Below are 16793 nucleotides of genomic sequence, written 5' to 3'. Positions count from 1 at the left end.
CCTCACCAAAGCACACACCCTCCTCAAACACACGCCTAAAGCCTGCCCAGCTAAAGTGCCTAAGTGAGTAAATGTTACAGACATGTGATTTAGAGAGGCCTTTTTTCCTGCCTGCCCCAATCCACTTCAAGATTACAGTCAACACACAACACAGGGAATGTGAACTTGGTGTGAGTACAGCTTTCCAAATGGTAAATTAATACTGTTTTATCAGCCCCACTTCAAAACTGCCTCTCTGTGTTTGTGTGGAATTCAGAACCTGAAAGAGCCATCACATGGCACATCACATCTTTGCATGGCGATTATAATTACTTTAAGCTTCCCTTTTACAAACAAGGAATGATGTTGACTTCCATTTAAATGATGGACCGGCATACAATGGCAGAGACAGAGGAAGAGAGGAGATGGAGAGAGCAAGCAAGGTGCTACTGTTGTTTTGCATCTGGTTGACGAATCACAGACAGTGAATGGATACTTCATTTGCAAGTTTGGGTGACATTCAAATAACCTGAGATTAGGATACTAGGATAGTTGATATACCTGTAGGCTATGTGAGGGTATAGCAGTTATGGAATGACTCCTGTTCATTTCCATGCCCAGACCTGAGTGCCACGGTCTGTAGAGGCCAAATGACATACGTGAGATTTGTTCATGGTTGGATGCCAAGAGTGAGATTTATTATCACAATGGGAAATAATGGGAAGTCCCTCATACAGTATAGGAGGTCTGAGAAAATGTTTTGACTGCACACACACACACACGCACGCGCGCGCGCGCGCGTGTGTGCGTGCGTGCGTGCGTGCGCCATTTGTGTGAATGTATATGTGTGTGTGTGTGTGTGTGTGTGTGTGTGTGTGTGTGTGTGTGTGTGTGTGTGTGCGCGGCGCGCGCGCGCGCGCGTGTGTGTGTGTGTGTGTACAAAAGTTTGCATAGTTGTAATTAACTTTTGTGATAACAGCAGAAACTCTGAAATAATATTATAGCCTACTGTACTGTAAAACGTTGTTAGTATAACAGTAATACTAATATAACTGCAGCAACTGTATTCAAACGTCAATTAAAATACAACATAAGACAAATATTTCTGTTTAGAACAGAGCTAACACAGGTCTCCACCAGGCCACACAAATCGGCCTGTTATAGCGCCACCATGAGGCTGATTTAAAAAATGTGGGGCAGAGGTTCTGAATTAGCATCCAGGGAGTGTGTGTGCTCAGTTTGGCAGCGATCGGGCCAACGGCGCCGGAGATTAGCTGGTAACAACCAGGCCACACAAATCGGCCTGTTATAGCGCCACCATGAGGCTGATTTGAAAAATGTGGGGCAGAGGTTCTAGATTGGCATCCAGGGAGTGTGTGTGCTCAGTTTGGCAGCGATCGGGCCAACGGTGACTGAGATTAGCTGCTCACAAACTGCGAGGACGCATGGACGCACGCACGGACGCACGGACGGACGGACGGACGGAGGGGAAAACATACTCTCCCTCAGCCTTCGGCTGGTGGAGACAATTACAATATAGTTACACACACACTTAGTATAAGTCTTGATACCTGCTTAATACCAGATTAATCTAATGGTGGGAGTCTGCTGCCCTCTACCGGTTGTCTTTAGACAATTTTGCTCAAACAGGAACGGCACTATTCACCAATAAGATGCCGCTTTAGCATCGTAGAATCGTATTGGTCACACACCACAAGGGTTCGAACATCACCTCCCTCGATTGGCTCTCCTTCGTGTAACGTGTCAAATCCAGTGTAAATACTGTGTGCCAGCTGGGAAGAAATATTCGAATGAAAAACTACAACATTTATGTGTGATAATGTATCTGTAACAACTAAGTTTTACCTTAATTGTGAACAACTGGAGATACGATGGAGGTAAACTGAAACGCATTTCCTCTCTCCTTTGATTTGTGGCCAAGATAGTTATTTATTTGAGTTAGTTTTCTGATAGACAGTTAGCTAGCATACTAGCTAGGTGTATCTATGCACTGTTACTTACTACTTAGCACGTGAAGATACTGTACACTACAGGTTAAGTTCCATAGTTATTGCTAGTATATTATATACTAGTAACTTACATTCTGCATTGCATTCTCCGATTGTCCTATTTTGCACATGTTTGTTCTGTCATAGTTCATTTTCTCTTGCACAAAATATTAAGAAATCCCTCTCTCCTCAGAATGTTCAAAGCCTTCCAATCGACATACAAACCAGCAAGCTACTGGGTAAGGCTTATATTGTAACGACATTGTGATAAGTGCATTCAGTATCATTTTAATTGTATTTGTTATACATATCAATAATGCTTATATAAGAACTAAGTAGCTAAAAGCAAATAATTCACCAGCTATAGAACAGTCCAGTAAGACACCACTTTACTGTAATGAAGCCTTTAAAAGCAGGAAAAGACAACACGTATGCCAATGGTGTTATTATTTATGACATCTGAAATCCCAAACAATATCTACTCTAATGATATCAACATGCTAAAAATGTATTGCCTGCCCAGCCCTAGATGTAATCCATTACATATATTTATCCTTCAGCCGAAATACACATGCCCTGGGAGACCTCCTTCTTTAACAACAAATTCTCCTGCTCTGTACTCAGATTGGCTTGTGGATCGACGACATTGTAACTTGAAATGGCAGAGTGCGGTCATGGCCATCAGAGAGAAGATCAAGGCTGCTATGCAGGACATGCCAGAGAATGAAGAAATCAAGGAGCTTCTCTCCGGCTCTTGTAAGTCTCTGTTTCGTTCTTCAGGACTTCCTGATGCTATTTGATAGACAATTCTAGAAATCGGCCCCTCTATACCTTGGATGATTTTGGCAGATCCCACAATATGAATGCTTCAATTAATTTAGTTGAGTCACTTTGACCTGTCGAGTGTCGAGTGAGGTTAGGGTTCAAGTGTTCGTATGTCGCAGAGACTTGACGCTGAGTGCCAAGTATAGTCTTTGGTATGACTCCACCAGGGATTGAACCTCAACCTCACGGTCTCAGAGCTGACACTGTAATCATAAGGCCACTGAATTAGAGTTATAGTAAGTATATACTATATAGTATGATAATATAGTCAGGGACAAACGACAAAGGTTGCTTTTCATATTCAAATCCACGTGTCATGGTGTGTTATAAGCTACTGATATTCCCCCCTTTTCACTTTGTCTGGACTGGTTCTGTGATCAAGCACTTATGAACATGTGTGCTGATTTGTTTGCCACTAGACATCCACTACTTCCACTGTGTAAGAATAGTGGAGATTCTGAAGGGAACGGAGGCCTCCTCCAAGAACATATTTGGAAGGTACTCCTCTCAGAGGATGAAGGTGGGTAATTCTACCACAGTCTTTCAATTCCTCATGTTCCAAAGCTCTGGATTTCAGAATTACGAACCGGATTATTTGTGTGGGTTGTTTTTAGTCTCATGTTCTAATGCTGGATCAGTTCTAATGGATATAACTTTTTGTCTCCTTTGTATTTTTTTGTAGGACTGGCAGGAAATTATATCCCTCTATGAGGCAGATAATGTATACTTGGGTAAGTTGTTAAAATACAGTATGTTTCTATTCTCAAGTATGAACCTTTTATGGATGGATCATGACCCAGTACAGGACCACACTCATGAAACCATGCTCCTCAGTATAGCATCCATAGTATGTTCCAAAAATGATTACCGTTCTTGTCAAGCACTAAAACTATGTTAGTTGTGTAGCAGTTTGTTGTTGATGGAAAGAAATTCTGCCATTATCATTAAATGTACCGTAATCTGCCCACAGGTGGTCAAGCGCTTAAGATGTACTCTTGTCACAGAATGACTAGACACAGAATGAATGAGATATAATGTCTTCCATCTCTGCTTCCCCTTTATCTCCCATTTTATGAACTGTGAGGAAAAAATGACTCAAACATAGAAACTAATACGTAAAAAAAATCATCATGCTTTGAAATACTTTGTTGTGTTGCCCAGTGGAGGTGGCCAGTTTGCTGAGTCGCAATGTGAGCTATGAAGGTCCAGCTCTGAGGAAGCAGATAGCCAAAGCCCAGCAACTGCAGCAGGAACTGAGCCGGCGGGAGGTGGACTGCCAGAACTCGGCTGCAGACCTGAGAGACCGCTACTACACTGCCTGTAAACAGTACGGCATCACAGTAAGTACACACATCACATTATCCTTATGGTCGCGTGGTGCATTTATCAACTTTTCATGCCAGACAGGTTTCTTCTAGAATCGTGTCTGGCAGAATCTGCTAGAATCTAGCAGGTGAGTGTCAGTGTGAAGTGTCATTCATCACTGGGCTGGTTTTCTGCTAGGGGGAGAATGTAGCTCGGGAGTTGCAGGCCCTGGTGAAAGATCTACCAACGGTTCTTGGGGAAGTTGGGAGGGACGGAGCCAAGCTAGAGGAGCAAATCCAACTTTATACTGCTTTTACAAACTTTGTCTGTGAGTGGTGAGTATCAATTCAAATAATCATTGAGATATGGAATGGACATATTTTCATTATTTTCATTATTCAGAGGAGACTTAAGAGTTTATAATGAAAAGTAAGCTTTTAAAAATCTTTATAATTTGACATTTTACAATGCAACATCAATGTGCAACTAAAATACATTCAAGGACAACTCTGTCATAATTAAAACACATTGGATGCCATTATTTTGGTAATTATTTGGCTGTATAGTGCTGCCATTCACTTACGCTTTATTTTGAAGAGCCCCGGAAGCCACGATCGAGTCCATGTTGTGGAAATTGACGATTTTAAAATGGACTTCGGTTCTCTGCCTTCTGTTGTGGAAGTATATTCTGAGATAAAGCTGTTTCTTTGCATCAGCAATGAATAGGAGCCTATGGAGAATAGACGCTCCATGATGCTGGCGGCCGAGTTGCATCATGGGATATGTAGTGTTTTCGCTCACCAGCCGCTACTGTGGCACCTGTTCACCTGGTAACCAGGTAAGACGTCTCCAGGCGTCTTAACAGGGAATCTGCGCCCATTAACACTAAGACTCCTGTGGACGTCTTAGGCATCAATTTTTAAGTAATGATCTATTTATGGGGGTACACGGGTCAGAACTTAAGAATTAAATACATGCAAAAGAATGGCAGTACTCGCGGAAGTATCCTTCAGGTAGTTTTTTATAGGTAGGGCTGGGCAAGCCAACACCAGGCAACTTTGGCAAGGAGCCTTCCCCAGCCTAATAAGAAATACAGCACAGGTGTGTTACTTATATAGAGAACCTGGATGAAATGAAGTGGTCCAAGTAGACACAATCTGGCTTATATACAGGCCATGCTATGAATAAACACTTTTTTATAAGTTCAATACATAAATTAGTGCCCCTGAATTGCAAGCTTCGCATGAATAGTTTTCTCGGTTGAAAGTCTAATAACTACTGGCAGCCTGGCCCAATCGGGATCAAGATAATTCAGTATGAACCAATCGCCAAAAACTACCACTTTGGCCATGCCAAATCTCAGAACCCGGCTGCATTGAGAGGGCTTTCACACTGAATAATGTAGTGAAACTAAATTAAAAAAAGTTTCAGACTGTTATTTATGCAGTTTAGTTGGGAATTACATTTGATTTCATAACCATTATTTCAAACATGCAAATAAAATTAAACCATAAAAAAAACATCAATTTGATATAAATAATGAGTGTTTTCATCAAACCATTGATGTGATTCACAGGTCTGAGCCTGTGCTCCCCATGTTGACATTCGCACAGAAGAGGGGGAACACAACATGTTATGAGTGGAGGACAGGGGAGGTGCCAGCAGTCATAGAGAGACCTGTCATAGAGGAGCCACCTGCTGATACAATCACAGAGGAAATGGTTAGTCTCTAATCACATGAGTATCGACACAATTCACATCAACACTTTTTTTCGATGAAAAAAGTGTTGAAAGCCTTGACATCGTAGACGAATGGAGTCTGGGATCCACATGGAAGCCACGGTAACATGTCATTAGGTTGAACACCCTTTGGATCGACCACCAAACTCTAACCAAACCCTAAAGGCCACTTTTTTTTTTTTTTTTTTTTTTATCCCACGATTTTTGTAACCCATTTTTTTCACCCGGTGCCAATTGCCTAAGCTGTGATCCTGGGCTCTACTCTCCCTCTGCCAACCTGGGGAGGGCCCCGAACTGAGCTCATGCTTCCTTCAATGCATGAGGAGTGAGCTGGCCGCTTCTTATCACCTGACAGGGGGAGCTTCCCCGGTTGGACGTAGCGCGTGGAAGGAACACGTTATTCCAACCAGTTCCATTCCCCTCCATCAGGCGCCCCGGCTGGCCAGGGGGAGGCTTTATAGAGACCAGGATTACTGCATGTTTTTGTGAGGGTATCTACCCTAGGAGACACGGGGAGAACATGCAAACTCCACACAGAAAGGCCCTTTTGCCAACCCCACCTAGGGTGTGGGCACTGATGACGCGGAGGAGGGAACACGCCCCCAGCACCCACAGTGTCCCCCGGCGGGAATCGAACCCAGGACCTTCTAGCTGTGAGGCGACAGCACTACTGACTGCGCCACCGTGCCCCGCAAACAGATTAACCAAACAGATTCGTGGCCGAATCGGCGGCGGATAGCGGCGGAAAGCGTCTGTTGCTGAACGGGAGCTCATCGGTAGGTTTTCGGCAGCGGGTCGGGGACGCTATCGACCAGTATCGACGGAAAACTGGAAGACTGGACGTGCTCAGTTTTGTAGAGTCGCCCCTGGACGTCGGTGAATTGTAGCGAGTTGTAATGGACCATTAGTTTGCTACTGCTGCAGCAAAACCAAGCCTAAATAAGCCAGAGACATTTTCCCGTTGCACATTTTAACGAAATAGCATATTCACAATCTCAACTCTCAATTTCCTATACTAATCAACTCCAAGGCAACGCTAGTAATAGTGATGTGTGTTGTTTTGGTGTGAGGAGAAGTAAACAGCGGACAGGAAGCGTCTCCGCTTCTGCTCCCCGGTTGCCAGATTCTGTGAGTTAAACAAGCGACCAGGTCTATGAAAACAAGGCCTAAAGAAGCATCCAGTTTCACCTATTGAGCTCTATTACATTAGCTATTTTCTAAAAGAATGTTGAAAGCAAGGCCAAATAAGCAACTGCAATTCAGAAACATGCCCAAACAAAAGTAACCCACAACTAGCAACATTATAGGAAAACAGGATCAAAGTCGCTTGTAACGAGCCGATATGGCAACACAGTGCGCATGCGCAAAACTGTACAGTAATTACAGTCGGCATACAGTCGGCTGGAAAATTCAATGTGCTTAGTTTTTTGCAGTTCTTTGCAGTTCTTTGCAGTCTGTGAACAGTTTGAACAAGTCTCCTGTAGTATTTTCGGTGTGGAGGCACCTTAATCCTAACCTCAGTAAAACTATGCCTAACTCTAACCCTAAACCTAACCTCAGTAACCATGACGCGGGTGATTATCTAACCTGCCAACGGTCGCGGGTGATTATCTAACCTGCCGACGCTGTTCGACCTATGGGGCAGTCCCTGGAAGCCACAACGTTATTAATCCCTGTCTTGTTTTATAAAAGGAGCATTTTAGGTGTGCTGTTAACCTAGTGGTTAAGGTGCATACTACCACATATAATAAACTCTTAATGCCTGACAGCGAGTTGCAGGTTTGATTCTCAAGCCTGCCGACCTTTGCTTTGTATCAATCCCTGTCGCTCTCCTGTTTCCTGTCACTACCCACTGTATCTATCCAATAAATGCAGAAGAAGCCCCAAAAAACATTTTAATGTTCTAAGATTCTTAAACGAGATATTAGTACAGTGATTACAGTGCGTCAGTAATGTGCTTGGCTTGTAAATTAAGAAATCTTGCTCCAAGTCTTTTTGAAGCGGTGAAAGCCGCTTCCAAGGTGTGGCTTTGTCTGTCCCGTCAATTTTGTCTGTCCCGTACATGTCCCGTGCATGCTTGACCAATTGAGGATTGGTCAAGCTTCACATGCCAATTTGGCCCTCCAGACAAAATCATTCATTCATTCAGAATGCATAAAAATATAGAACTAAAGCACATAGAAAGTATAGATCTAGAACACAGATTTCATAGCTCTAGAACACATAGAATAAAAATTCACCGCTTCACTTCGAACCGAGGTTTGATTTTTAATCTTTTCGTGAAATTTTCTTTGTCTTTTTGTCTTCTTTTCATTTTCAAATAATAAAACAAGATTTTCAGTGCTGTACTGGGCAGATCAGAGCATGATCAGAGAGTTATGGCCATTTGAAATGTTAGACACAGCTGTAACACTGCTGTAGTGCCACGTCTATGTGCATATTATTACTTGCGTAAGCAGAGCGCGCAAGTACTACTGTAATCGTCTGGGTATGTACCATGTAGGGTGTCTGTATGTAGGTGTCTCCCTTTTTTTGAAGACCGTAGCCCTGAAATGGCTGGGACTCTGGGAACGTATGTATGTATGTCGGTGTCTCATCATTAACAGCCAATGAGGGACTAGCATTCCTGGTGATGCCACTGGTGATGTCAGCAGAGTTTGGTATTTAAGAGCGTTCTTGGTAATGTCTTCATTAACATCCAATGAGGCCAGCAGCGCACAAATGCAAGTACACGACTCCCAATGAAGCCGGTCGATTTGACATATGACTCGAATGATGTGCCGCCAAAACTGTAGTAGTAGTCCGGCAAACTTTTGCGGTTACGCTATAAAGTTGGACAAGTACTATAGTGTGTTGCCTATGGCAACCACACTAATCAGTGGTAAGCCTACTCCTAAATATGCAAATGAGTGGCCACCATTATAGAAAAGTACTCAAAGGGGTCCACACACACCCCTTATTTTCTGAGCGGTGCTAACCACTCCTCCTTTATCTGTACGAGTGTACGTACTGTATACTGTATGTCCCGCAAAGCCTGCCATTGGCCAAGCTTTGCAGGACACTTAGTGAAATTAAGTCATAAAAAGCACCGCTCACTTCACACTGGGCCACACTGGCTGCACAAAACAGGTGGCCGTGCACAACCTACATTTATCAGCCTACAGCCATATTTCGGTGTGACCACATTGTTTTATTTTTTTCCTCCATCGTGCAGATGATGATTTTCACTGCAGTGAAAAGGTTGTTCTCAAGTGTGGATACGCTGGTGTCTCTTCAGTTGATCTAACCGACTGAAACTCTTGTCACACTCTTTACAGATGAAAGGTTTTTCTTCAGTGTGGATACGCTGGTGAATCATCATGCCACCAATCAAACTAAAAGCCTTGTCACACTGTTTACAATAGAAAGGTTTTTCTCCAGTGTGGATACGCAGGTGACTCTTCAGGTGACCTAACTGACTGAAACTCTTGCCACACTCTTTACAGTGAAAAGGTTTTTCTCCTGTGTGAATACGCTGGTGTTTCTTCAGGTCACTTAACCTACTGAAACTCTTGTCACACTGTTTACAGATGTGAGTTTTCGTCCCTGTATAAGTCAGCTGATGTGTCTCTACCGCTCCTGGTTGAGTTAAAGTCTTGGTAAACCTTTGATGACTGTAAGATTTCGGTTTGACTGTGTCTCCTTATTCCTGGCCGGTTACAATTCTGGTGATTTGCTGGAAGGATTCTGAGAGGATCTGTCCATTTATGGGCATTTGGCAGTAGAGGTTGTCATGGCTTGATTGAGATCTGAAGTATGTACATTCAGAAGAGCGGACCTTAGTCTGGGAGTCCTTCCTGGAGTGGCGGTTCATCATCAAATCTGCATCTACACATGGACTCCGACTGTTATAGGGACAGAGTTTTAGGTTCTATTGGGTAATGGACAATTTATCTATACTCTTTCTGACTCCCTATGGTTTCTATTCCTGACACTCAATGGTCTCTGTGGAATGAAGTCGAATTAATACAATATTTTAAAATCTTATACAGTACATGGTCTGATCTCACTCACAACACAACTGGTTGCTTTGCGTGCCTGACAACACCGATGTGCGCGTGCCTGACAACACCGATGTGCGCAGGTTGCCGCCCCTCCATATTTGGGCAAAAGTGAAGACATTAATATGACATCACCACCATGATGGAAGAGAACCACGTATACCAGACTATGGTAGTACTATAGTACTTGTCCGACTTTCTTCCATCCATCCATCCATCTTTCCAGATAAACATTATTTTTCTGCGCTACTCCTCCCACATTTTTGTGTGGAACGCACTTGGGCCATATGTCAAATCAGCCAACTTCATCGGGAATCGTGTGCTTGCATTTTGCATATAGTTATATAGTGTATTAGTGAATTAATTTTCTCCATTGACTTGAATGGGAAAATGCAAAAATGTAACCTTTCCCAAATATGGAGATGACTGACATCATAGATGTCTGACGTCATAGACCACATGAGACTGACATGGAAGCCAAATGGGAAAATGTAGATTCAACCAGTATGTCCATATATGGGCATTCCAAGATATGGGCTTAATATTGACTTGAGGTTTGCACCTCCAGCTTCTCCAGACGGTCCCTCTCGTGGCCTGTATATATATCTCGATATTATGACGTCACACTTTTCTCCTCAAATTGGCTACGGGCCCATGGCCCGTGATTGGCTACGGGCATAAACACAGACACACACACCGACATACAGATATAGATATGACTAATTTACATGGCCTGCTGGTCCCTCACTGGCTGATGGTGACGTCATCACCAGTTGGTGACGTTACTCTGGCTGCGTCCGAAATCCACCCTATTCTCTAATGTAGTGTACTAAAAGGGGGCTCCGCCATTTTTGAAGCAGTGAAAGCCGCTTCCAAGGTGTGGCTTTGTCTGTCCCGTACATGTCCCGTACATGTGGGCCATCTGATTGGTCAATTTTGTCTGTCCCGTACATGTCCTGTGCATGCTTGACCAATTGAGGATTGGTCAAACTTCACATGCCAATTTGGCCCTCCAGACAAAATCATTCATTCATTCAGAATTCATAAAAATATAGAACTAAAGCACATAGAATGTATAGATCTAGGACACAGATTTCATAGCTCTAGAACACACAGAATAAAAATTCACCGCTTTACTTCAAACCGAGGTTTGATTTTTTTAAATAAAATAAAAGCAGGACTGTATGGAAACGGCTCCTATGTTATTTATTTATTTTCAATCTTTTGTCAACATAGCACAGCCCAAATATTTAGCAAGCGTCTCACGCTGTTTCTTTTTAGGTTTGAGGATCTTTTTATTTTTATTTTTTTTCTTCATTCGGGTTAGGGTACATTGTGTAGGCTAAATGTTCACAATCAACATTGGCATCATCTTTGTGATTCTTTTGCTTTTTTGTTTTGTCTTGGACTGGTTATTTTAGATTGACTGGGGAGACCTAGGCAGTGGGACAGAAGAAGTGAATTTCGGGATCACAGTTGAGGATGGAGTGGACTGGGGCATTGGTCTGGACTCTGGTACTGAGGTATGAACCTTACCTTTTATCTTTCTTTTTTTTTAAACCGCATGGTGACCAGAATATAGTTTTTTCTTCAAAACAATGGTTTATTAATACCTGGTGTACCTCTTGTAAGATTGTCACATTAATGCATTTCTCTATCCATCAGCAGGACCCAGGTGCTGGTGGTGTCGATTGGGGAGACACTGGAACAGCGCCAATAGAAATTGAAGTTGTAGATGTGGGCACGGACTGTAAGTAGCTTTCAGCTCACAATGCCTGCACTCGTTCTAAACGTCTTAATTCATAATAGTAATTTTAGGAAAAAGAATGATAGAATATTTGACTGGTATATTTTTCACGATAGTCATTACACACACACACACACACACACACACACACACACACACACACACACACACACACACACACACACACACACAATTTACTTTTACAACTACTCTAAACATAAATACAAATTTGTATTGAGAGTGACAGGAAGCTGGACCCTGCAGCATTCCGTTTTCAGGGTTCAAAGACAACTGAAATTAATGTTACACAGTATGATTTTTGTTTTCTTTTTTTCTTTAATATTCGTTTTTTGGGCTTTTATGCCTTTATTTGATAGGACAGTAGACTGACAGGAAATAGGGGGAGAGGGGAGGCTCTCTCTGTTCCGACATGTCGCTACTCCGAAATTGACTTCTTATTGTCGGAGTGGCGACACTCCCATAGGCCTAAGGTTTAGGGTTAGGGTTAGAGATAGGGTTAGTGTCGGAATGGAAACATGTCGGAAAGGAGACATGTTGGAGTGGAGAGATGCACTCGGGGAGAGATGGGGAGTGACATGCGTCAAAGGTCGTCTGGATAGGGAATCGAACAGGCATCAATGCCTATGTGGTATGCGCCTGGACCAGTAGGCCAGCGCGCGCCCCCCTACACAGTATGACTTTAAAATACATACTGTATGTCTCACCTCTTAGGTCCTGATGGTGTTGCAAAAGGTGAGGACGCCCTGACTATATTGGAAAACCCTCAGTTGCGCAGCCAATTCATTGATGAGCTAATGGAGGTAAGGAATACTGCCAAAACAATTATGCAGTGCTCTAGTGTAAAAGAAAGGCATGGCGTTTGGGTGAAACCACCAGGCATTTCTTTATATTAAAAGGATTTCTAGAAGTAAAATATTTAAATATTAAAATATTTAAGTTGTTTTACATTTTAGTTATAGGGGGCAATTATAATGTATTAAGGCAAATTTGTATACACTGAATGTTGTGTGTGGACTGTAAGTAGCTCACCATGCCGATGCTCATCCTAAACGTTGTATTAAATGTGCATCTGTCCAGCTGGAGGTTTTCCTGAGCCAGCGACTGACTGAGATGGGAGAGGAGGCAGATGTAGTGGCCATGAGCCAGTTTCAGTTGGCCCCCATCGTCATCCAGGACCAGACACGGCAACATGTGGAAGAGATGCAGGCCGTGGTGCGGGACCTCCTAGGTCGGCTGACCACCTTGAGGATGCAGCACCTCTTCATGATCCATGCCTCACCAAGGTACGTTAGTCCCCATCTCATTGATCCCCCTCCCCCAGAACTCGATTAGGTAGGCCTAGTTCAGCCAGATGTGGGATACAACCAGCTGAATATCTACTGTATATATTTTTTGCACTGTTATTTTTTATTTTTATTTTTTTTACTATATCTACTGCATAGTGCTGTGTTCTATCCGTCTGTCATTCAACATTACATGAGAAACTTAAATAGTTTCCTGTGAAAATAAGCAGAAACGCTTACTAGGATCTCCTTTTAGTCGACCTTGTACCAGTGAACTGTACCGTCATGAAACTGTACCTTTTCCTATGCAAACTTCTAATAAAGTCTTCAATCAAAACTTCTCTTATTTGTGATCTAACACTGTTCAGGGATGTTTATGGGGAGGTTGAGTCATCCTTCTGAACAAATCAAATCTGTTTGGTTCTTTCTTACTAGGCTTGAATTCTCTGTAGGTGCAATTACTCTATCTATAGGCAGCTGAATTCACGCTTTGTTCTTAAATGGAGAGTGAGAAGGCTTGAGTGAAGCTATAATATTAGTAAGTGATTTCATTTAAGTTTCAGTTTTCATGTAGGTGACAGGCGGGGGCCTTCCTCCCATCATGATCAAGTGGGGGCCCTTGGTGTGCGTAAGGCCCGCCCCCACTCAACCAGGATTGGAGGAAGGCCCCACTCTATCCTGATTGGAAGAAAACCTGTCTCCTCCACCAAAACTGAAACTGCCCTTTTCTCCTCACAGGGGATAAGGCTGAAGTCCAAACATGGACCAAACACTCTATAGTAACTAGTACTACCAGTAAGACTCCCTAATCGGGAGATAAGCGACCGTAGGTCACTTATCTCCACAAATAGGGCAAAAATGTGTTTTTCCAAAATCTTCCTGATCCATGTTGATGACATGAGTGTAGACATAGTGTGTAGTGAGTTTCGTGATTTTAGGGCAAAATCTGTAGGAGCAGTGTCCAAAAATGTGTTTTAAAAATCGGCCTGAAGGTGGCGCTAGAAGAGGGGCATGTGAGAAATGAGGGGTGTGGTCTCCGCGTTGCCTTGGCGGACGAATAGGTACCGGGCCCGGCTCTCCCGGACGCTCCTAGCCCGAGTTACGGCATTTTATGTGAGCTGCAGTGGAGGGGGTCCTCCACTGGGGGCGCCACCACTTTTGGATGTGTACTGCAATTTCGAATGATATATTAATCATTCGTTTTGCATTTCTTTTTGTCTGTCTAGGTATGTTGAACGTGTGTCTGAGATGTTGAGACAGAAGGTGAAGCAGGCAGACATCTTGGTGCTGAAGCGTGCCACACTGGCAGAGAAACGACAGGAGACATTGGAGGAGCAGGCCAGGCTGGAGCCTCGTGTCGACCTTCTGGCAAAAAGCACCCGCGAACTCCAGAAACTGGTACAAGCCTATTATGATTTGCATTATTTATGTATACTTACAGGGATGGCAGTGGTAGCAGGCCACTAGCCTGCAGCGAGTATTTGTCATTTCATACTAGAGCTGTAAGTTATCCTTATTGGACAAAAATGTTAATGGGGGGGTTACTGGATTAGAGCCCAGAAAGCCGGAAACTCCATGTCTTACTCATTCTTATGACAACCAATGTCAGGGTCAAGTGACCCTGATGGTAAATTTAGAGAGATTCAGATTTAAATACTGAACATCTTATATATTATGAGTCTAACATCTTTATGCCCCTTGCCTAAAGTGTTATTGAGAGTGAGTGTCTTATTACGAAGTAAAAATAAAATGTCAGTATACCGGTACATTTTCAATTGAATTTAATTCAAAAGAAGTCAATTCCTGTTCCATAAACAATAGACTTGGTTAATATACCGTGCTATCGATCCTTTCCAGAAAGTAATATTGCCATAATACATCTGACCGAAAATACATACGATTTGTCACTGATTCGTCAATTGTCATTTGTTTTGCAGATTGAAGCGGACATTTCAAAGCGATACAACAACAGACCTGTCAACATAATGGGGGTCAATGTGTAGAGGTCACGTCCAGTGGTAGTGTTCCCCAAAAGATGTTTTGTCATGATCTGTGTCACTATCCTGCTCCTAGATAAATAAATGTTTTATTTAATGTAAAGCCTCTGGGTGCTCCATTTAATTATGATTTCTGTGGATTCGCAGCTGCGGATTTGAACCCAGTTTCCTGCTGTGCTGACATTTTACCATTGAGCTAATGAAGCCTGTCTGCTTGCTCAGGGGATAAATTTAATCTTGAACATCAGGTCAAAATTTGTGTCAGATCCTGTGTCTAGGTGAGACCTAGACCTTTGACACAATCTAAATGTCTCAATAGAAGAGCAGGGAGGCAAAATGCATCCACTCTTATTGTATACGTTATAAAGTAATAACACACTCTACCATATAGATTGGACAAAATTAAAATGTATTACGTTGTTTTAAGTAACGTAGTGCCTCTTTAATATGAGTTTGTTTTCCACAATCAGTTTTAATCAAATTTGTCAAAACTCTAGAAATGTGTTTACTACTTGTCAATACTCAGTTTCCCCACAAACAGGACTTGTACCTAAGAAATAGCAGATCTACAGCACAAGCTCACAACTGGCTTGAGATCAGCTATTTTTGGCACAGGACATCGTCATGACTCATACAACTAAATATAAAAAAGGTTTTAAGAATTGGAAAATGCACACCCCTATACCCACAGGCTATGATCCAGCACTACATGTCAGCTGCAGCTGCTGTCCCTGTGCCATCCTGGTTGCTGCACAGTACACCACTCAGTCTCAACTCTTTTTCTTCCTGGACCCCCATGGCAGAAAGGAACCACCTTCCAGTCAGAACAGTAGTCAGCCTGTTTTGACCTTACTGAACAAGGCCTCTCCCAATATCTTCCCCTGTTGCTAAATCTAATACGAAAGAAGAGAAAGTAGGCTATTTCTCTCCTACTTTTGATAGTACTTCTGTACACAGTTTACAGTTTGGGCATTTAGCAGACCCTCTTAATCCAGAGCGATTTACAATAAGCAAGGTAACGATCACTCAAGACTGACAAATCATTTACTTCTACTACTAGTTGTCCAAAGGTTTGGCATGCTCAACTCTCAGGCTTAGATTAATGCCTGGTGCAGATTGTTAAACATAGGACTACAAAAGGAACATCTGTACATTTCAAAGCTTTGACGTATCGCAGCTGCGAAACATATTTTGTGTGTGCGGATGTAAAACATATGTTCCTTTTGTGATTATGAATGTATGATCCTCCTAGTTGCTGCTGAGCGTTGTGTTTTTGGAATTCAAGTTCATTTTTTGAGTGGTGGTCTCACCACTCCTGTAATTCGCTTTCACGATGTTACTGGCTGGCTGGCTGGCTGGCCGTGTATGTCTGTCGCCTGCCATACCTCTCCTGACCACACACAGACCACAAGCACACACACACACACACACACACGTTAAAGGAGGGGCGCTATTGAGCAGGCAGACTCAACACACTCTCTCTCTCTCACACACACACACACACACACACACACACACACACACACACACAAATGTCCGCGACTGGGTGGCTGCAACAGCACGCACAACGTTATGTGTGTGTGTGGCTGCTCGCGCTAATGTTGCAGCCGGAGACATAACTCTGAGCATGGAGAAAAGTCCCACGCTGAGGTGAACGCAATGTTGTGGTTTCATTGGAAGTGGCGTGCCGCTGAATGGAGCTCCCTGCAATTGTGTTCCACTACTTTACCTTGCATTGGATGTTTATTTTTCGGCGCTGTTGTGTGCACTCTGCACTGCAGCCTCGTCCGTCCGTCCGTTCAACACACATCACATCACCCAAGTAAATCCTGGCTTATACTTCTTCA

The 16793-nt window shown here is 43.0% G+C and overlaps 1 protein-coding gene across 2 annotated transcripts; it reads left to right on the top strand.

Moving 5' to 3' along the window:
• Positions 1-1742: 1742 nt before the first annotated feature.
• cdk5rap3 (CDK5 regulatory subunit associated protein 3) lies at positions 1743-15043 on the top strand. 2 transcript variants are annotated; one of them, XM_080746904.1, is made up of 14 exons: positions 1743-1877; positions 2182-2227; positions 2613-2744; positions 3233-3333; positions 3496-3544; positions 3975-4153; positions 4317-4453; positions 5695-5839; positions 11320-11421; positions 11567-11648; positions 12378-12466; positions 12744-12949; positions 14176-14347; positions 14887-15043. In XM_080746904.1, exons 1-14 carry the CDS (start codon positions 1872-1874, stop codon positions 14950-14952), a joined length of 1512 nt encoding a protein of 503 aa, XP_080603030.1. In that variant the 5' UTR covers positions 1743-1871; the 3' UTR covers positions 14953-15043. The 2 variants fall into 2 exon arrangements, with proteins under 2 accessions (XP_080603030.1, XP_080603029.1); XM_080746903.1 differs by having other exon boundaries at positions 11564-11648.
• Positions 15044-16793: the final 1750 nt, after the last annotated feature.

The sequence above is a fragment of the Nannobrachium achirus genome (assembly GCF_963921795.1).
Source record: "Nannobrachium achirus genome assembly, chromosome: 18".
Classification (NCBI taxonomy): domain Eukaryota; kingdom Metazoa; phylum Chordata; class Actinopteri; order Myctophiformes; family Myctophidae; genus Nannobrachium; species Nannobrachium achirus.
Note: the sequence above shows the minus strand (reverse complement) of the source record. Positions and strands in the feature narration are given on the sequence as shown.